Source organism: Annulohypoxylon maeteangense (assembly GCF_022496945.1).
Source record: "Annulohypoxylon maeteangense strain CBS 123835 unplaced genomic scaffold GGS22scaffold_16, whole genome shotgun sequence".
Lineage (NCBI taxonomy): Eukaryota > Fungi > Ascomycota > Sordariomycetes > Xylariales > Hypoxylaceae > Annulohypoxylon > Annulohypoxylon maeteangense.
The window spans coordinates 766,251-785,656 of NW_025953263.1; the positions used below are offsets into that span (position 1 = coordinate 766,251).

Consider the following 19,406-nt stretch of genomic DNA (forward strand, 5'->3'; position numbering starts at 1 on the left):
GGAGATCCTACTTCTGTCTATTGCGGTCTATGAAAACAAGCCCCGCAAACGCAGCTAGGCGATATACAGTGCCAATAACTAGCAGTAGGCTTTGATTAAGGTTAGTATCAGGAGCAGTAAGACATACTGTAGTAACACACTCACAGTACATCAGTGCCAAAACGACCTCGCACATATCCTGTCCATCTAGCAGCTGCGTCTAAATCGTAGAGATGACCCGATATAATCAGATGTTGATCGAAGTAGGCCTCAGTTAACCAAATCTGCGATGTAAGATTATGTAAGCAGTTGGTCTTCCGCGCAATGGATTCATTCATAGGTAAAGGGAGAGACGTACTCCTGGACACAGGCGCCAGAACCATTCCAAGTGCCATTCTTTCACATTGTAGAGCGGGGGGCCATAGCCACCAAAAACGCCGATAACCAAGCTTACGATCATCGCCAATAGAGGACCATCCTCTCTTCGGACGACCGTGGATACTGTAGAAGCAAGCCCGTATATACCTAAAACGCTGTTAATGAAACGGGGAACGAATAGTGTATAGAATAATGGGCGAGGATCTCACAATAGAAGTACATCAAATTTGTAAGATACATGGTCCAGAAAGACATCCGTGGAGTCGCTAAGATGCAATAAAATGTAGTAAAATGCATGGCTGATATGGTAAGGCGTGGAATCGTGGCTATCACTTTGCCAATGTAGTATGCAGATCGCGAATGTCCAGCACTAGCTTCTCGCCAGTACATTTGCTCTTTCACGATGTTAGCTTGTATGTCCGTAGTCGTAAGTTTTAAATTGGAAAAAATGAGGTACTTACTCTCCTCACCGAAAGTCTTCACGCCAGGGGCGGCCGCGGCCAATCCTATGTTAGTTAGAGAAACGCCTTCTTAATATTAACCTAATAGGGTGGTCGGAAATGGTAGGCGCACCTATCGCTAAACTACAGAGGAGTCCTATCTCAGGAACTGTAGTGTAATTCAACGCACTGGATAGAATCTGGAAGGGCGGATAGTAGGCTCCCTGGAAGTGTTGGCCGCGGAGCTGGTACAATGACAAGCCAATGAGTAAACCAGAAATCGAACCGACTGCAATTTCAAGTATAAAGCTATTCATTCGCCGCCATTGTTGTTTCATTGATCGTACGAAGCAGAGATACGTTTGCCTAGTTCTAGATTGCCCCCTACCGGAGGCTGAGCGCGCCAAAAGTTCAACCTGGTAACTTGAAGAAACCATTTGCTCGTTAGTTTCTAACGGGGGCTGTATCCTGGAAGAATTTGACCTCCAGCTTTCCACTAGATCATGAATGGTGAGTGTTCTGTATGATTCAGTATGCAGAGCATATTGTCCGGATATAATATCCAAAACTGCATCACCAATATTGGGTTTGCCAGAGATATCGAACCCTAGATGACTGAAATAGCCCGTAAGGCCGCTGGATTCTCCGTGATAGACCTGGTAGCCCCTGCTGAGTAAAGTAACTCCGCTAAGAAACTCAAGAATCTCAGGGCGAGGCTGATGTATGATACAAACAACTGTCACTCCTAATTTGGACAAAGTCCGAAGCAATCTCATAATTGAAAGGGAAGCCGTCGCATCTAAGCCAGATGTGGGCTCATCCAGCACCAGCGCTATAGGGGCTGCTGCCAGTTCGATGCCAATACTAACCCTTTTACGCTGGCCGCCTGATATGGCCCATGAGATCTGGTCACCTATAATTCTGTCTTGGATATCAGTAAGGCCGAGGCAGGATATGATAGTATCGACGTGCTCGTTGCGTTGCTTGTCAGACCATTTCCTTGGCAGACGAGCGATGGCGGAGTGCAATATGCTTTCGCGAATTGTGCATTCTGACATGATTATGTCGTCTTGTGGGACATAGCCTATCAGCTTTTTGTATCTTGGTTTCTCTGTTAGTAGGAAGACCTTATGTAAAAGTCAGGAAGATGACCAGAGGGGCATACTTCACGGTTTTCCATGCAACCTTGTTTACATAAATTTGACCAGTAGTCTGCTTTGTCTTGCCCATTAAAACATTCACGAAGCTGCCTGTGACAATTTGGTAAACATTTGGGATTAAATAATAAGTTGAACAGAATAGATAGGTAGTAGGTATGTACCTACTTTTACCAGCACCCGACGGTCCCATTACGCCCCAAATGCTCCCTTTCGGGATATGCCCAGATTGAGGGGCAAGGATTGTCTTTCCATTCGCGAGAACGAGCGAAAGCTCTTCAAATCCGAAAGAAAAGCCAACGTCCCCTTGACCAACGCAACTCCTGACAGAGGCAACGAATTTTCGCACATTTTCGTCTTCGATCCTCAAATTTCCCTCGCTGATAGTATCAATGTGGGAAAGCTCAGGGCTTGCCACAAAAGTAGACTTCTCTATGCAGGTCCTAAGAATACGCCACCGGATAATGTCCAATACTCGACGAAATGACTTTAGTAGAAGGGCTAAGATAATTGAATCGAGAATAAAGATAAAGATAAATCCATCCATTACAAGCTCACGATCAGCCCCCTCTGGGCATATAGATGTGATACCACATCGAAAGGGTTCCGCAGACCCAAGAGGACAGAAATAGCCTTGAGGACATATGCTGATCTGCTTGCCCCCAAGACTACAGTAATGGCCTGGAGGACAAACTAGAGGCTCATAGATTCCCTGAGCATCATTGCATATGTTTCGTACTGTTTGTAAGCGAGTAAGGAGGCACTCGGGGGTTGGGGCACAATACTGGGGGGGAGTGGTCGCACTGTTGTTCGGACCTGTGAAAGTCTGTCAGGGGGAAAGTACCTTACAGTACCAGATCCAGAGTCGTATATGATTTCCAAGTGTCCCCCCAAGTGGCAAAGTAAATTAGGACCACTCACAGTAAAATCCAGGATTACATAGGAATTTCTGCGATAAGGCAACAGGCGCAGAGCCGCTGATGCAAGTCGAATTCAGAGACGACATTGGGGGAATATTTTACCACAGCCAAGTCGAAGAGAGCATATTGTGTGACCTCTAATCAGATACAGCCCTTAGGAGATAATAAGACGAGCTGTCATATAACCAGATAAATGCGATTTGATGAAGGCACCAAGGTAGACTCAACTGGCATTTGATGATCAGCGGATAGCAACCCCTTTCCTGAAAGTTGGTGATACCTAGGTACCTACTTTCTGATTACAATGTTAACGATCCTCATAACCTCGTGACAGCAGCGAGTGGATGATAGCCTGCCTACCTAGGTCTGACTTGGTCAGCACATAATGAAATTTATGCAGCCAAGACGACTCTCCCCCACACCATACCTGCCCAGAGTGGCGTTTCGTTTAATATATAAAAACGAGCTCTAGGCGAGTAGTGTCTTTTTCTCATAACGCCAGCCGTGCCTCATCTTCGTGCAACCGCACTGGAAAACGTCTCCTGACTAATAACAGTAAGCTGGTGGGTTGCACGAGCCTGATATCTTTTGATTTTCTATACAAATCGAGAGCTGTGCATTTGCCCTTTCTATATGGATGCAGCTGCATTCGATATTAACGTCGAGGGATCCCACGAGAAGATTACATGCAGCTGAACATAACGTATTGACGTTCCTCCTGCAGGGGCTATCGTTGGCTTGACGATGCAACTCTTCAAGTAAGGTAGTTTTAGGTAAGACATAGCAAAGTGTCCTATGACCTAGATCGTAGCCATGAAGCATTGAAGTCTGACTCACCCTACGTAGGACCTAGTTGGCTTCGAATACCGTAAGTATGCAGTATGGACTCGCCCAATATGGGAACCGATAGCTCCCAAAGGCACTCAAAGGTTATGTGTCTTAAATTATTCCGTAACTTAGAGTGTCTTCAGCTTGAGATCCGGTTTTCCTCATATCGTTTGACCTTTAACGTCTAAATTTTGAAAAGCGGCAACCATGGACGTTGCTAAATACCATTCCGATTATTACATTAGTGCAATCCTTGTCTGTGTCGTCTTCTCGTGGCTGACTTCGATTCTTTGGAGTTTGAAGCCGGCTAGCTTCTCGAAGAAGGCAAAAACAAACGATGTTTACCCAGGAGGGCCTACCCCATGGCCTATCGTAGGAAACCTCGTCTACGTTTCTAAGCTCTTCAAGAATCCAGATGTGGAACTAATGAAGATAGCAAAGAAGTTTGGTGGTATTTCTATGTTGTGGTTTAGTTCCATGCCTGTCCTAATCATCAGCAAAGCCGAGGATGCGAAACAATTACTGGATAAGGTAGTTAGCCCCTATCCTACACTTAGGTGAAGTTAACGAAGCTAATGGATTACTTACTTTTAGAGAGGTTCCATTTACTCTGACCGGCCTTCACAAAATGAATTCCGCGAACGTATGTGGCCATGGAGGCTAGTAACGACAGGGGTTGGTCAACAGTTCCGACTGCTTCGACGCATCTATAACAATCTCCTCGGGCCTCAACAGTCTGCAGGCTTCCAGAAATACCAGGACTATGAAGCGATAATCATGCTTAAGGATCTTGTAGAAGCTCCCGCAGACTTCCTCGCTCATACCGAACGGTTTGCCATTAGCGTCATTTTCAGCGCGGTATATGGTGTACGTCTTGTACAGCTTGATCATCCCATCATGTGCGAGTTCTACTCTGTATGGGAAGACATATTGAATTGTAGGAGTCCTCCAAAATGGTTATAGTTGAGGTAGAATGAAGTTGCTAACGTTCGTTCGCAGATTTCCAGCCAGGCACACTTTTGCTGGATTATTTCCCGATTCTTCAAAGGCTCCCAGAAAGATTTCAACCATGGATGAAGTTAGCAATGAGCCTGCGAAAGCGGGAGTCTGCGCTGAACACTGCTTTCTTGAGGACGCTCAAGATGCAAGTGCAAGCAAACTCAGCGCCTGACTGTTTCGGAACCGAGCTGGTAAAAATTCAAGAGACGGAAGGCGTTGATGACGAAATGGCTATCAATATCCTGGCCATGCTCATCGGCGCCGGAGCCGATACCACAAGTAGTGTATTGCAGTCCTTTTTCAAGGTCATGGCACTCAATCCCGAGGCCCAGAAAGCTGCACAAGAAGGCAAGATGAATTCTGAGAGGTGTGCCATACCAGTTTGTGCGTCGATGCTAACACTAGGCCCCAGAACTCGATCGCGTTGTAGGACCGTCACGGTTGCCCACCTGGACGGATGAGCCAAACCTGCCCTACGTCCGAGCACTGATCAAGGAAGTCCATAGATGGGCTCCCATTGGAAGCCTAGGCGTACCGCATGCGACCTCGGAGGAGGATAGATACCTTGGACGTCGGGTCCCGAAGGGTACAATTGTCTTTCCAAACTTGCCTGCACTGAGCCGTGATCCGGCCGTGTATCAAAACCCGGATGCCTTCTGGCCTGAGCGTTTCATAAACGATGACCTGAATGCTTCGGCCAGTGCTAACCACCCAGACTTCCGTCGTCGAGACCATTTTCACTATGGCTTTGGTCGCCGACTCTGTCAGGGTATTTTTGTGGCTGAGGCATCCCTGTATATTGTCATCGCCCGTGTACTTTGGGCTTTTGATATTTCGCCTCGACCGGGAGAGCCTTTGGATCTCAATGCCAAAATCGGTAAGCTTCATTCTGTTCCTCAACTTCTTTCGTTCTGTATCTAGTACTGAGATATTGGAATGTAGCTGGTCTAGTCACAAAGCCGAAACCATATCAGGTCCGCATAGTTCCACGGTCGGATACAGTCAGGCGTTTAGTTTCAGAATCTGTTTCCAATACCAAGACTGACATTCTGGACTTCGACTCGATTACATTGGTGCCCGCTTCGGAGTAGAATGAGACGAGTCGACTTAAACGGACTACTCACGTTTGGATATAAGAATATAGAGACCTACATTCTCCATGATGTCGTCATTTACTAGCTTTGCGCACATAAAAAAGAAGAAAAAAATATAAAATATAGAAAACACAAAAATATATCGTGACAAGAGTGGGATTCGAACCCACGAGGGTTTCCCCACGAGGAAATCGTGTTAAGATTATGACCTTAACCTCGCGCCATGGACCAACTCGGCCATCTTGCCTTCACTTGTTGTGATGGACAACTCTGGCCATTATTGTGAATGATGTAGGTTAGAGGGCTTCTAGACTGGCGGCGCATTCCCACCCGAGAATGGAGTTGCCAGGAACTAAAGCCGTGTAAATAGCGATTCCCCGCACTGTGGGGCGCATTTCTTCAGTAGCTAAGCTCCCTAAGCCTCCTAGACTGTAGCGATCATCCACACTAGTCTAGCGGATAAATCACCTTTAGGTCTAGACCTAACACATTATTTTTTAATTGTTTATTTAATCGCGCACTGGAAAAAAAGCGTGGCTGATGTGCGAAAAACTCATCCATGGATGACCCCTCATTACACAGCTACCTATCCGCTACAAGCACACCTACTACAGCGGAGCATGGGATATTTTAGTGTACAGTCTAGGTACCTATTATGGATAGGTGATGCAAACTTAAAGGCCCCTATTCACAAGTAAAACCCCGCTACTCAATTTCGATTGTCTAATATTCTCCTAGTTCTAATTGAAAATTCTGTATTGACTATCGTAGGAATGAGATACACTACACGCCCCGGTCAAAATCAAGCAACCTCAACCTTCCTCGTGTGAAGTATTCTACCCTGCGGGATATCTAGATGGCCGAGGGACATATCGCTGCATCTAGCTATCGTCACATTCACCCCTTCATCAGGAACGAGGATAGGGTTTCTCGAATCTTCAAGATGATACCTTGACCGATGATAAGCAGCTACATCCGGATGCGACGTAGTATTCACCATCTGGAAACCACTTTCGGGGTCATCTGCTGAATCCTCGATTCTCATTGTCTGGTTACTTCGCAGCGAGCGAAATGATGAGTAGAATATGTTTCGAATCCCACCAAACAAGTTATTTGCCGAGGCTACAAGAGGCTTGTAGATTGGAATGTTGGCACAGAGTACTGCTGTCGTAGAATGGATATGAGTCCAAAATGTCGCCTCACTTAGTGACACCTTGGTACTATTGGGCTGGTATATAGCGGATAGGCGAAAGGCATTCGTGACGATAACACTGTAGGTATATAAGCCTATGTCGAGCGCTAAGTCTATTAGCAAGAGAGTGAACTCACAACCCTCCTAGAAGAAAAATCCCCGACAAGAGGAGTTTAGTCTTCAAAGGTAGTTGGACTTGGAATGTGGCCCGAATAGGGAGGGCCAATATTGCAGAATCAATTATGGTTTCAAAAATACCGATTAAAAGATAATATAGGTTGAAGTTCACGCAACGTCCTGGATTGAAAGGTTTCCAGAACGTATCAAGTGGAATGCAAAGCACCACGTTAACAACAAAGGACGCAGTGAGCCACGCGATGCTTATAATCATCATTATCATTGATTGAATTCGAAAGTTGCGTGTCGAAAATATGCGCCGATATAATAAACAGATAGATATTCTGGTGGCTGTGAGTCCAAAGGGGGAGAGGAAGAACCCGACAAAAAGCGACTAAAACATTGGTAAGCCTCGATAAAGGAAATGATTAAAAGGTGATCATCATCAACTGGGTACTAGGTAAGTAACTTAGATGGTTAGAAATACTTCGAAGGAAACTTCTAAGGCCTTGAAGTTTTTGGGCGATGGATCAAGCAGCAGGTCAACAACCACTGCATCTATCTCCTTGCCATGGCCCCCTCCAAGGAGTCCTTCGAATTTTAGTGCCACGTGATAGTAAGAGTGTAAAAGGGGACATACCCCATATGTCATCAGCTGTAGCCCCTATATATGCTGGCACTACGGCAAATATAACCCAGTCTTCCGCATGTATACCACTCTTCAGTGAGAGTTTACACCAGAAGCGCAGAGCAACCGATATGATGACAATTGCACAGCAAGTGATGCTTGTTGCGAATCTCTTTATTCCGTTGGCATCCAATTCCATCTTGGAAACTAAGTTTAAAGTCCACTCGGCAAACTGAATTTTAAGGGGGGAAAAAGAAAGAAAAGGGGTTGGCGAGGGCCTTCTCCACTCAACTAAGGCGCAAGGGCTGCTGGATTTTGACTATTGATATATTTAATTGGAAGGCCCTTTCCTAACGGCTGGCTGAGGATCGCACTTAACCTACTAGGTACCTAGGCAGCTAGGTATCAACCTATATAGTATGTACCAACCTACATGTAAGTAATCATACCTAGTAGCTGAAACGCAGAGCTTGGAAGGCTGCAGGTGAGCTTCCTAAGCCAACCCCTCCATGCTGTGCAACATACCATAGCGCATTTAGTTGATGTCAACGTGCACCCCGGCACCCCGATTTGTCAGATTAGTGCATCCACCATCATATTATTTCACATTTGCAGGCCGCCACCACGGATTGGGGTTACCTTCCAACATATGTTGCTCGCTCTTAGGGAAGTATCGAATCAAACATATTTGGAATTTAGGACTCGGTCTGCACGGAAAGAAATGTAGTGGAACCCGGGTAACAAAAAGACGGTGTGGCTTACCTTGGACAAAGAGATAGGCTACGCGTCTGATGCTTCGGCGTCAACAGGTGTAACCCAAAGGTCGGTCCTAGGTCCTCCAGGGCTACTAAATGAAACCCCAATCCTTCACTTTATAGGTACCTACCTAGTAGTGGCTTCTGCAGAAACATGCCTTACTTCCAAATTACTTTAGATTAATTCTTACCTCCTTCGTTGGGGGCCATTGTCAAACACCCACACCACCCTTCCTTACCGGTCATTATCTAAAGCTACAAATTAATTATCGTATATCATTTACAGAACCGCACAGGTGGCAAATGCACGATCTTTTTAAGGAGGAATAAACGATAAGACAGCCTTGAGATGGAGACAGAGAAGCCATTCCGGGTGATCGTGGTGGGCTGCGGTCTGATTGGCCTCACCGCAGCGCACATCCTCTCAAAAACCGGTATCGACTTTACAATACTAGAGAAACATGAGACCGTGTTGGCTTTGCAAGGGACTACGTTGGCGTTATGGCCTCAGACACTGCGCATATTTGATCAATTGGGTCTCCTCAAGGCCCTAGAGCCGAGCCTGGATTACATTGAACAGGGGTTTACACTTTCAGCGAAAGATGCCCGTATCAGAATGAAGGACGAGACGGTCCTATTGATAGAGAAGAAGTGAGTCGCGAGATAAGAACAAGATTGAACTCTCTGCTAACCCCCTCAGTCACGGCCACGGGATCAAAATCATGCACCGCCCTGATTTGGTTAGGCTTCTCTATGAGAGCTTACCGGAGAGTGTAAAGTCTCTCATATTACTCAAGAAACATGTCGTCAATATTTCACCCTCAGAAGATGGCGTGAAGGTTGTCTGTGCCGACGGAAGCACACATGAAGGCTCTATCGTTATAGGGGCCGACGGAGTACGTAGTAGTGTCCGGTTACTCATGAGAGCCCTGAAGAGGGGCAAAAAACCGGAAGACCTCCCGCAGGCTCAGAAACAGCCCTACGTCGCAACGTACCGACTATATTTTGGGGAGATCCCTATCCTCCCCGGTCTAGCTACCAATACCAGATATGACGGATCCCAAGACGGGCTATCAACTCAAATTGTCAACGGTACTGATAGGGGTTGGTATGGGGTTTATGAGAAGATCGATTCGCATACTTCAAAAGCTACCAGGTATACAGAGACCGATAAAGTTGACATCTTAAATAGATGCGGTAATCTGTATTTGGCACCGGGGTGGAAGCTTCAGGACGTAAACGCTCGTCGGCTTGGTGACACTGGGCTCATCAACATCGAAGAAGGGTTAATAGATGGATGGTCTTTCGAGCGTATCGTACTAGTTGGCGACGCTGTTCGAAAATATGAGCCTCACGCCGGTTTAGGTTACAATAGTGGCGTGACAGACCTCGTCGTGTTGATAAATGATCTACGACAGTTATTGCGGGATGACAAATTCCCAGGCACGAGGACTCTGCAGGATTTATTCGAAATTTACGAAAAGAAGCGTTTAAAGGACACAAGGAAGATGGCTGAGTTCTCGATGAAAACTGCTAGACTAATCGCATGGTCGTCTTGGAAAGATAGGGTTATGGCAAAATACATCCTGCCCAATCTTCCGCTGAATAAAGCGTTTTTCAACAATACATTCGGGCCGTTGATTAGCGAAACTCCCGTGCTGGACTGGCTCGAAGAAAGTGTACTGCCAAAGTCGCACATTGCCTGGAAGCATCATCCGGGAGTGCAAAATGACGGTGTCAAAGGCGGAACGAAATCTCATAATGTACTATGAATATTTTGAAGCAGAGAAAATACTGGCTTCATAGTGACACACGAAGTTGAATTTCATGTATATGTGCTGGAATATTAGGTGGCTGGGAGTCTACGCCCTGTATTCAAGGGCTATATATGTACCTACATAGAACTAGCAACTTAACCAACTAATCAACCAATATGACTGCATCTATTTCAATATAATGCACCTATCTACCTCATATTATATATTGTATGAGTAGTGATTAGAAACATATGAAAAATACCTTCCACTTCTATGAGAACATGAAGATTGTGGCCATTTCTCCAACTAGTTAATAGGCGTTTATTCCCATAATTACCAAATCATTCGCATTAGGTGTTCTGTAAGTTTAATGCACTGTAAATATTTAAGGCCGCCACTATCTTAGAGGCTGTAGTAGAGCTTATGTTACACTACATACCGCGGAGTTCGGGGCATTTCAGGGGTAATTTGTTATTTTCTTGGTGCTCACCACCCGCAGAATCCAATCGTGCTCACCCCCAACCCCCACCACGACGACACCATAAGCGAAATTTCTTACTACATCTCAAAAAGTTTTCATTTCTCATCTTTTTTCAAGCCGCAGGAACAGTCATGGAAAGCCACGTACCTATGACAGACCTCAGTCGCTGGCGTTTATTGAGCGAACACGGTGACCATCATTGGATCTATCTTGGAGACAGTGAAAGTGGCGAGAGCGAGTGCGAACAGACAGTCGCAGAGCGTTACCTTCTAGGTCTGCCTTTGCCGGATCGCCAAAATGGATGTCGTACGAAAACCGCCATACCGTCATTTGACGAAGCCGCTCGAAACGGGTTCGATTTCCTCCGCGACATTCAACTTCCTGAAGGACACTGGGCCTGTGAGTACGGTGGGCCAAGCTTTCTTCTTCCGGGATTGATATTTGCGATGTACATCTCACATTCTCCAATTCCAAGTGAGTGGAGGATCGAAATGACGCGGTACCTTGCGCATCACGCCAATGAAGATGGTGGCTGGGGCCTACACCTGGAAGGAGAATCAACCGTATTCGCTACCGGCCTCTATTACGTTGTGTTGCGAATCCTTGGGATGGATAAGCACCACCCTCTAGCTAGCAAGGCAAGAAACTGCCTCCTGTCACTTGGTATGTTAACTGGCACCTTGGCTAAGGTGTGCTGCATTGTTCTAATGGTGTTAAGGGGGAGTCATAGGCATTCCACAGTGGGGGAAAATTTGGCTATCCTGCTTGAACCTTTTCGACTGGGACGGAGTGAACTGTATTCCAGTTGATTTATGGCTTCTGCCCACTTGGGTTCCCTTTCATCCTATTCGTTGGTGGGCGCAATGCCGAGTGGTCTATCTTCCAACCTCATATCTATGGTCAAATCGCTGCACTACTCCACTCACGCCGCTCTTAGCCGAAATCAGAGATGAGATATATACGGAGAAGTACTCATCTATCGCCTTTTCCGACTACCGTAACTATACTGCTGAGACGGATGCTGTGCGCAAAGTCTCTCCTTTGCTAGTCATTTTATTCGCCATTCTCTCTTTCTGGTGCAACTTCCTTCGACCACAATGGCTGTTAACCTTGGCTAACAATAAGGTATCAGAACTAATGAAGCGCGAAGAACATAATACTGACTTTAACTGTCTTGCGCCTGTAAATAAAGCTTTTCATATAGTGGCTACAGTATTTGAGGATGGTCTTTCTTCCAAGAGACTCGAAGAGCACCGCAAACATATTGCTACGTATCTATGGATGGGGCCAGATGGTATGACTAGCAATGGAACCAACGGGGTCCAAGTATGGGATACAGCTTTCACAATTCAAGCCGCCGTGAAAGCCGGTCTCGCGCAACATCAAAGCTTCCACCCCTGTCTTGAAAAAGCTCTCAGTTTTCTTGACATATCACAATTGAGAGATAACCTGGATGACGCCTACCGTCAAATACGGAAAGGGGGTTGGCCCTTTAGCACCCGAAGCAATGGATACATCGTATCCGACTGCGCCGCGGAGAGTCTGAAGGCAGTTCTTATGCTTCAAAACGACCCGTCGTACTCGTGCAAGATCGACGACTCTCGACTGCAAGACTGTGTGGACACCCTTCTCTTGATGCAAAATACAGATGGAGGGTTCGGAAGCTACGAGAGGAAACGAGGTAGTGATTATCTCGAGCTACTTAATCCGGCAGAGGTTTTTGACCAGATCATGGTGGAACACTCTCACCCCGAGTGTACTACAGCGGTGTTGACTGCCCTCGCCCTATTCAGCAAACATTCCCCACAATATCGACGCCACGACATCGATAGAGCTATGAATGCTGCCGTCCACTTTATCCGTCGCGCCCAAAGGCCCGACGGAAGTTGGTATGGCGCATGGGCTATATGTTTCACCTATGCTATGTTCTTCGCTCTACAGAGTCTTGAGAGTGTAGGCGAGCAGTACCAGAATAGCGACGCTGTCCGTCGAGCCTGCGAGTTTCTTGTCGAAAGACAGATGGACGATGGCGGCTGGGGAGAACATCACATGTCATGCCTCGAGAAGCGCTATATTCATCACGACATGAGCCAGGTAGTGAATACCTCATGGGCCGTCCTAGCACTAATGCACGCCGGCTACCCTGATCCGACGCCTATACAGAGAGGTCTTCAGGTGATGATGAACCATGAAACTCTGTGGAGTTACTGAAGTTTGCTAATGGTGTCTAGCTGATTCGCGACCGTCAACAGCCCAGCGGTGAGTGGCTTCAAGAAGGTGTAGAGGGGGTTTTCAACCAGACCTGGTAAGCAATACTCAACTTAGCTCTAGGTTATGACATGGTTACTGATTCTCGCCTCAAGTATGATCGGGTATCCAAACTATAAGCTCTACTTCCCAATTATGGCATTGGGATCGTATTCGCAGATGTATCTTACTAAACTAACGGCTTAAACACATTCTTCACTCTCCCGACTTACGCGTGAGGGGCATCACACGCATGTTAGCGATGCCTCCTTATGGATATAACGTTCTTGGCTTTAATCTTCAATTGTTAATAGGTAGGAAAACTTGGCTACATCTTACCGATATCTACGCGGCAGTGTATATTAACTTACGCTTTTATGTTTTAATTATGTATTCTCTTATGTAACTGCCTATGGCCCATGACTACTTGATTGACTAGCAACCTATATAGGTATGGCTTAAACCGCCCTATCACCTGCTGGCAGCTCAGTTTCACAACTGAGTTCAATAAACTTGATTTTTTAAGCAAATGACTTTACGAGTTAAGCGAGCTATCGGCTCTGTGTGTGTTAAGGGTGAACAGTGAGAAACGACGTAGCCGCGCCTTTGCTATACCATGCGCAACCTTTTCAGACGGATATAAAAGAGGCCAAATGCCTCTAGAAATTTCATACCAGCAATAGCGCATAGAAGCCAAGTTTCACTACTATCTCAGTCTATACTTATCCCGCTCCTGTTGACCCAAATTCAATATGTACTTCGACATAGTCCTTGCGGCATTCGTTTCCTTTCTCGCTGTAAAGGTCGACGCCCAAAACCCTCAGATGCCCGTATGGAACGTCACGCTTTACTCGGACAAGGAGTGTAAGAATGACGTCTCAACCCTCCAGATAGCCCGAAATGTCACATGCAGTTCTCTTCCAATGGCGGATGCGGCATTCTCGTAAGTTCCCAAACCTCTCTAGTTCCCGAAATCCGATATAGCACCTATCTAGGTACCTACCCAATATGTAGATGCTTGCGTAGCTCACGAAGCCGACATTGGCCACGTCTACTTTGATCATACCCCGCGAGTGAAAGCTAATCTTGATATTATAGGTTCTTTCCAAAAGGACCCAAGACGTTCGGCGACGGTAGCCGTGCCGATTTGACCATATACACCAAAAAAGGCTGCCCGAAAGCCGAGGCTTCCACTCAAGGCCATTTAGCGAACTTTGGGACTTGTAACACGGGATCAGCCGAGCTTCTGAGTTACGATATGTATATCTATCTGTGAGATATAAACATAACCTAGGATTGGATCGTTGGAGGATTGAATTAGGGTATGGGAAACCAAGGGAATGAGTTGGTGGCTTTGATAACTTGCGGGTCGCTAGGTATTCAACATACCGTAGCACTTAAACAGACTTCAGGTAGTCTAGTGATAGGGGTGGGAGGTAACCAGGAATTCAACATACCTATCAAAGCACACAACTAAGCCTACCTATTTGCTTCGTGGCCGGAGGTGGATGAGGTGGGTATAAACAGTTAGAGTAAGAAGCGCGTGAGATATGGCAGGAAGGGTCGCACCTTGTACCTAACAAACATTGCTATGATCTATGGAGACCAAGTATTTTCTTTGGAGCCATCACGTCAAACGAGGCACAATATCACCAAATTCAACAAACTAACCCACGATCCATAATCTGATTGAAAATGAGAGTAATTGGGAAGAACAGAGTAGAGGTAACCTTCCTTCGCCCATATTCTTATGTATTGCAGCTTAGAAGGGGGCATCTTGATTGAAGTTTTCTTAAAGAGTGATACCAAGTACCACTCTTCTCGAACCCATCCCCTTTCCCCCTATCCCCCACCCCCCAATCGCAACCTCAAATATCATTAAACCCAATAAGCACCCTCGGCCAACCCCCCGCCACAACGCCCCAAACCCACGCACGTCCCGCCTCCCCCGTAAACAACCCCGCAGCCTCCCCATCGCGAGCCTCCTGCGCCAACCAACCCCTACTCTCCAACTCCTCCGTACCCATCCACGACAGGAAGTGCAACAAGCGCTCTTGTCCGCCCTCGGTAAGCGCCAGCGCATTACCCGGGATGCCATGGCACAAGCACGGGTTCTTCGACAGCAGGCCCCTCCTCCACACCTCTTCGTCGGCACTCTTCATCGCGGCCTCCATCTTCGCACGGACCTTTTCAGAGAAATGCGGGAGCAGCGAGCGCAGGGCGATATTGATGCCGGGCGCACCGTGGCAGAACTGAACGAGGAAGTCGACGTGGGAGCCCTCGGTGGCGGGGAAATTGCCGCTGGCGAATTGCCTGATGAGGACTAGCTCGAGCATGAGGTGTAGGGCGACGGCGATAGACGGGCGCGTGAGCACGAGCTGCGTGATCATGCCGATGGTGCCGTGGGCGGCGCCGTGGTAGTCCTTGCCGTGCCAGTAGTGCGGCGGGGGGTTGGCTAGGATGCGGGTTATGGTGTTATCCACGGTCTTGTCGAGGAGAGTGGCCGTGCTCGATTCCGGGTTCTGGGTTTCCTTGATTAGCGTCTCGCATAGACGAAGGAAGTACAGGTAACCGGCGCGTCCGTACATCCACTCATCGGAGCTGGTGAGCTGTAAGTTGTTGACATATGCGGCGAAGGAGCAGATCTGTCGGACTATGTTGATGTCTCGCTTCATGACTGCGGTGAGGGAGAGGTGGGCTAAGGTCTCGTTTGTGATTCCACAGTTGTTCGGGGAGGGATCCTTCTTCGTCCGACGGGCGCCTAGAGCAAGGTAGGCTTCGGCCCAGTCTAGGAGAGACTGCTGCTTAAACTCCATATCCGGGAAGATTTGAGATAGTCGGTAGAACAGATATGCAATTGAAGTTGGTCCGTTGTAGAAACCTTCGAACTTCCATCCTGTGGAACATGTATGAACCGGAGGATAGTGTGTTGTGATCCGGTAGAGACTGGCTAGGAGTTCTTTATTGGCATCCACGGTCCGGAAGGTCTCGTCCGCGTTGGCGATGAAGCGTTTTAAAGTAGCCATGTTGTATTTAGGGAAGTCCGGGTATCATGAGGTGAAATATAGGAGTGTAAGTTGGTGCGTAGAAAGTAACCTCCTCGTAGGTACGAAATGTCCGGATGAGTAATATGTTATGTACCTAGGTAGTCATATGAGGATTATCCGATGAGCTGGTGAGTGGAATTGATTCTATGGAATATTTGTTGTAATATTTTGGCGTGCGTGGTAGTAAAACCTCTTCAATTCGCCAGTAGGTAGGTACCTAGGTAGGTATTAGTAGTTGTCGTTTGCTTCGCATCCAAAAGACTTAATAAGTCCGCAGATGTAAACGGGATAATATATGACGTCATCCACACAATAACTATACAAATTTCGTAGGTATGTAAGAGTTATTCATTATAAGCGATATAAACGAAAGGGGTAACCATCATATATCCAATGTTATGCTTTTTCCAGTAACCATACCAACCATACCAAATAATGTTTAATGTTAATATTAAGTACAACTCCTGTGCACCTGAATTGCTAGGTAGAGAGGTTGGTTAGAATGCTGTAATGGGGACCTTGAGTCTAGAATTAGGTATTTTTCAATAATTCGAAGTCAACATGAGGCTCAGAGCTAATTTGGGATATCTCATCGTTTCGCAATTTTTTTAATACCTAGCTGCCCTAGTATCTCCGAGCAGCATGTTCTGCGAGACGTTAGCTCATAGATCCCAACACATAGGGACTAACCATAAGCATTCGCCGTTTCATAATATTACAAACCACATCCCCTCATCACCCTAAGCACTAGCCTCTGGGACGAAAGCGTATCTAGGCATCATCGACATCCTCTCTTCGGGACTAATCTCGTCGTCGTACACCATCTTCACGTTCTTGTCCTTGTCCTTCTTCGACTTCTTCTCCGTCGCTTCGCCCGCCTCGCCGGTAGTCGGCGTCTCCGGCTTCTTTGGTGGTTTGATTCCAGCTTCAGCCATTCTGATAATCTGGTCGATATCATCACCTTGTTGGGCAGCACCAGATACAAGTTCGTCGATGGTCGATGCATTTCCTTGCCAGCCAGCTTGCCCAGGACGTGGAGGTAATCCGGATGGAACGGGGAGGTTGCTGCCAGGTCGTGAGGGGAGACTTGGTGGTGGATATGCGCCGGGGTACTGAGGTGGAGGCGAGTAGCCGGGCACGGACTGAGGAGGGAATCCCGGGTACTGACCTCCTGGGGGAGGGAAAGGCGAATTCTATTAGATGTAGTTAGCACGAGTTATAAAACAACACAACCAAGAGTGAGTAAAGGAGTACGTACGAATGCACCAGGAGATGCACTTTGCGCAGGACTGTTCCGATCAGGTAAACCCTCGCGAGGCGTATGAGTCGCGCTTCCACCACCGATTCCTGGCTTCTGGGTGGCAAGCCTTGCACGATGTTCTGCTAATCGCTTCTTGATCTCATCTGCCGTCTCGATCTTAATCTTCTTCGCTGGTCCCTTTCTACCCTGTCCAGGCGGGGGATTCCCCGTCGCCGCGTATCGCTCGGCTTGGGCTTGGTAGAAGTTTTGGATGATGCGCTGGTTGTGCTGTTGGACGATGTCCTCCGGGATACCTTCCATACCGAAGATCTCAACATCGAGGCCTTGTCGATTGGGGAGTGCATTTTCGACTGATGATAGAGACTCCTTGTGGACCTGATTCATATGAACGGAGAGACCTGTCGTAAAGCAAGATTAAAATTTAAGTCGCGTCGAAGTGGCTTTGATGAAAGGGAATTTCTTACCTCCAGCTGTGTTCAAACGTCGCCCACATCGATCACATTTGAAGTGTTTCGCCTTCTGATGCGATATCAAAAGTTTTAGATCTTCGAAGTCTCGTTCACCTATTGGATTAGTTAGAAATAAATCTCATGAAATGCAGAGATGAAAGCGGTAGGGCGTACAGTAGTAACACCAAGGTCGAGACAGAAGCTCCTCGACGTCGGGATGACCACGCTTCTTCTTTCCCATGGCTCCGAATTGGAAGAATTGATGCCTCGCAAAATAAACGTGAGATGCGTGGATTGAGTTCAGCCGGATTATGCTTAATTCGGAGTTGGGTGAGTATCGCAACGAAATTGCATGAACAAGATTGCTGTCGCGAAAAGTTGAATGAAGGTGAAGCGCGAAGAACAGCGTTGGCTGCTAACAGCTAGGTACTTAGGTACTTTCTTATGTAACCTTGAAGCTTCCGCCACATCAACTGTGGCTTCACATTATGTGGCGGTGCACCACCGACCCCTATATGGGTACATAGCGAATATCCGTAGTCAACTTGTAAATCTTGATATTCCACTACTTTATATACAGATAAAAGCCTATAATAGACTAAAATCATGTATATATTCATGAAGGGTACCTAATAAAACCTTTGCACACTTATAATATTAAGAAGTTGAATGTTCCCCTGAAAACACCTACCTAGTTTCTCCTCACGTCAAACCAAGCCTTCTAGCATCACTAATGATGCAGCTTTTAGGACTATTTTCGTGTCCCCCAGGAATCTGACATAAATTTACATTGGTGTTCTAGAGACCTTGGTGGATTTAACACAGTTACAGCTGTTAATGGTACCTATATACCGATGCCTTCGCTCACGAGCCTGCTCAACTACTTTCGACCTTCAATTATTGAGTGGGCCCCACTAGCAGATGATATAAATGTAATATTTTGTGCATAATTACCACACATATAGCGGTAATGTGACTCTTGGATGAGTCTTGCGTATTCACTGCGTAAGTACCTACTTAGTACTTACCTAGTCCTTATATATCGAATACCCTAGGCGAATAGCCTCAATGATTTGGATACCCCCACCAAATCCAACTATTGCAAAGGAACAATAACTCCGGCTGCTGTTTCAGACTAGGGAAATGACAGAAGACAACATTTGGGGGAGCCGCGTGAATATAAGAGCTCAGGTGTTCCGCTGAGGATACCGACAGATGCAGGCAAGCCGGAAAACCGCCAGGGTAGAGAGGCGAGAAACAGGTTCGAGTTCCACTGGATACGTAAACGACCAGCAGGCTTTCATATATCTGAGCCAGCTTATCTAATTCGGTTTAGTCCTAATAGTTTCCTTAGCGGTATTGTCCTAGCCATGTGACTGCCGTCTAAACTTTCCTCGTTTTGAAGAATAGGTATAATGATGATATGTCTTGCGTAGAGGAATACATGTGGCTTCAAATCAGAAGACTCACCCTTCATCCAAGTTACCCTGGCATCTTCCTGCACCTTATGATCGTAGTAGAGTAGTTGGGTGCTGGTATGTGAAATGGCTGTTGTGTAACTGGATAAATACCTAAGATCCGGGGCCCGGTAGTCGTCGTCGGACAGAACCCTTTTAGCGCCAAGGGTAGTCTCACAGGGCATACGTAGCGTTTGCTTCTTATTCATGGATATTTACT

General features: G+C 46.7%; 8 protein-coding genes and 1 non-coding gene across 9 annotated transcripts; 4 read left to right on the forward strand and 5 right to left on the reverse strand.

The window, feature by feature from the left end:
* Positions 1-7: 7 nt before the first annotated feature.
* On the reverse strand, positions 8-2,960 carry GGS22DRAFT_191502 (uncharacterized protein; the record flags this gene model as incomplete). Its single annotated transcript, XM_047965136.1, has 9 exons — positions 8-89; positions 145-263; positions 338-504; positions 567-752; positions 819-863; positions 931-1,898; positions 1,963-2,047; positions 2,123-2,770; positions 2,876-2,960. The coding sequence occupies 9 exons, from the start codon at positions 2,958-2,960 to the stop codon at positions 8-10; spliced, it is 2,385 nt and encodes a 794-aa protein (XP_047816165.1).
* Positions 2,961-3,684: 724 nt separating this feature from the next.
* Positions 3,685-5,928, forward strand: GGS22DRAFT_170706 (cytochrome P450). The gene is made up of 5 exons (XM_047962485.1): positions 3,685-4,233; positions 4,297-4,639; positions 4,702-5,049; positions 5,114-5,578; positions 5,644-5,928. The coding sequence occupies exons 1-5, from the start codon at positions 3,910-3,912 to the stop codon at positions 5,790-5,792; spliced, it is 1,629 nt and encodes a 542-aa protein (XP_047816166.1). The 5' UTR covers positions 3,685-3,909; the 3' UTR covers positions 5,793-5,928.
* A 12-nt stretch (positions 5,929-5,940) lies between these two features.
* Positions 5,941-6,042, reverse strand: GGS22DRAFT_t111. The gene has a single exon. It is a non-coding gene; the product is annotated as a tRNA-Leu (tRNA).
* Positions 6,043-6,393: 351 nt separating this feature from the next.
* GGS22DRAFT_50422 (uncharacterized protein) lies at positions 6,394-8,078 on the reverse strand. Its single transcript, XM_047967273.1, has 4 exons — positions 7,745-8,078; positions 7,592-7,695; positions 7,125-7,498; positions 6,394-7,066 (listed from the first exon to the last, which is right to left on the reverse strand). Exons 1-4 carry the CDS (start codon positions 7,929-7,931, stop codon positions 6,598-6,600), a joined length of 1,134 nt encoding a protein of 377 aa, XP_047816167.1. The 5' UTR covers positions 7,932-8,078; the 3' UTR covers positions 6,394-6,597.
* Positions 8,079-8,656: 578 nt separating this feature from the next.
* GGS22DRAFT_170713 (putative monooxygenase) lies at positions 8,657-10,418 on the forward strand. The gene is made up of 2 exons (XM_047962486.1): positions 8,657-9,138; positions 9,188-10,418. The coding sequence occupies exons 1-2, from the start codon at positions 8,837-8,839 to the stop codon at positions 10,257-10,259; spliced, it is 1,374 nt and encodes a 457-aa protein (XP_047816168.1). The 5' UTR covers positions 8,657-8,836; the 3' UTR covers positions 10,260-10,418.
* A 355-nt stretch (positions 10,419-10,773) lies between these two features.
* On the forward strand, positions 10,774-13,485 carry GGS22DRAFT_170715 (terpene synthase). The gene is made up of 4 exons (XM_047962487.1): positions 10,774-11,388; positions 11,444-12,900; positions 12,957-13,030; positions 13,089-13,485. The coding sequence occupies exons 1-4, from the start codon at positions 10,857-10,859 to the stop codon at positions 13,177-13,179; spliced, it is 2,154 nt and encodes a 717-aa protein (XP_047816169.1). The 5' UTR covers positions 10,774-10,856; the 3' UTR covers positions 13,180-13,485.
* Positions 13,486-13,683: 198 nt separating this feature from the next.
* On the forward strand, positions 13,684-14,248 carry GGS22DRAFT_196032 (uncharacterized protein; the record flags this gene model as incomplete). Its single annotated transcript, XM_047965764.1, has 2 exons — positions 13,684-13,915; positions 14,071-14,248. The coding sequence occupies exons 1-2, from the start codon at positions 13,725-13,727 to the stop codon at positions 14,246-14,248; spliced, it is 369 nt and encodes a 122-aa protein (XP_047816170.1). The 5' UTR covers positions 13,684-13,724.
* A 591-nt stretch (positions 14,249-14,839) lies between these two features.
* GGS22DRAFT_196036 (uncharacterized protein) lies at positions 14,840-16,252 on the reverse strand (the record flags this gene model as incomplete). Its single annotated transcript, XM_047965765.1, has 1 exon — positions 14,840-16,252. Exon 1 carries the CDS (start codon positions 15,996-15,998, stop codon positions 14,841-14,843), a length of 1,158 nt encoding a protein of 385 aa, XP_047816171.1. The 5' UTR covers positions 15,999-16,252.
* Position 16,253: 1 nt separating this feature from the next.
* Positions 16,254-18,122, reverse strand: GGS22DRAFT_50455 (uncharacterized protein). The gene is made up of 4 exons (XM_047967274.1): positions 17,904-18,122; positions 17,745-17,843; positions 17,278-17,678; positions 16,254-17,212 (listed from the first exon to the last, which is right to left on the reverse strand). Exons 1-4 carry the CDS (start codon positions 17,968-17,970, stop codon positions 16,760-16,762), a joined length of 1,020 nt encoding a protein of 339 aa, XP_047816172.1. The 5' UTR covers positions 17,971-18,122; the 3' UTR covers positions 16,254-16,759.
* Positions 18,123-19,406: the final 1,284 nt, after the last annotated feature.

What these genes read in the sequence shown, in the direction of transcription:
- GGS22DRAFT_170713 (XM_047962486.1), top strand. Translation starts at nt 8,837, where the DNA reads ATGGAGACAGAGAAGCCATTCCGGGTGATCGTGGTGGGCTGCGGTCTG. An exon ending in GTCCTATTGATAGAGAAGAA is followed by an intron (nt 9,139 to 9,187) that starts GTGAGTCGCGAG and finishes TAACCCCCTCAG; the next exon opens with TCACGGCCACGGGATCAAAA.
- GGS22DRAFT_50455 (XM_047967274.1), bottom strand. Translation starts at nt 17,970, where the DNA reads ATGGGAAAGAAGAAGCGTGGTCATCCCGACGTCGAGGAGCTTCTGTCT. An exon ending in TCGACCTTGGTGTTACTACT is followed by an intron (nt 17,844 to 17,903) that starts GTACGCCCTACC and finishes CTAATCCAATAG; the next exon opens with GTGAACGAGACTTCGAAGAT. An exon ending in ACGTTTGAACACAGCTGGAG is followed by an intron (nt 17,679 to 17,744) that starts GTAAGAAATTCC and finishes GCTTTACGACAG; the next exon opens with GTCTCTCCGTTCATATGAAT.
- GGS22DRAFT_170715 (XM_047962487.1), top strand. Translation starts at nt 10,857, where the DNA reads ATGGAAAGCCACGTACCTATGACAGACCTCAGTCGCTGGCGTTTATTG. An exon ending in CTATACAGAGAGGTCTTCAG is followed by an intron (nt 12,901 to 12,956) that starts GTGATGATGAAC and finishes AATGGTGTCTAG; the next exon opens with CTGATTCGCGACCGTCAACA. An exon ending in GGGGTTTTCAACCAGACCTG is followed by an intron (nt 13,031 to 13,088) that starts GTAAGCAATACT and finishes TCTCGCCTCAAG; the next exon opens with TATGATCGGGTATCCAAACT.
- GGS22DRAFT_170706 (XM_047962485.1), top strand. Translation starts at nt 3,910, where the DNA reads ATGGACGTTGCTAAATACCATTCCGATTATTACATTAGTGCAATCCTT. An exon ending in CGAAACAATTACTGGATAAG is followed by an intron (nt 4,234 to 4,296) that starts GTAGTTAGCCCC and finishes ACTTACTTTTAG; the next exon opens with AGAGGTTCCATTTACTCTGA. An exon ending in ATGGGAAGACATATTGAATT is followed by an intron (nt 4,640 to 4,701) that starts GTAGGAGTCCTC and finishes GTTCGTTCGCAG; the next exon opens with ATTTCCAGCCAGGCACACTT.
- GGS22DRAFT_50422 (XM_047967273.1), bottom strand. Translation starts at nt 7,931, where the DNA reads ATGGAATTGGATGCCAACGGAATAAAGAGATTCGCAACAAGCATCACT. An exon ending in TACAGCTGATGACATATGGG is followed by an intron (nt 7,696 to 7,744) that starts GTATGTCCCCTT and finishes TAAAATTCGAAG; the next exon opens with GACTCCTTGGAGGGGGCCAT. An exon ending in CCTTAGAAGTTTCCTTCGAA is followed by an intron (nt 7,499 to 7,591) that starts GTATTTCTAACC and finishes CCAATGTTTTAG; the next exon opens with TCGCTTTTTGTCGGGTTCTT.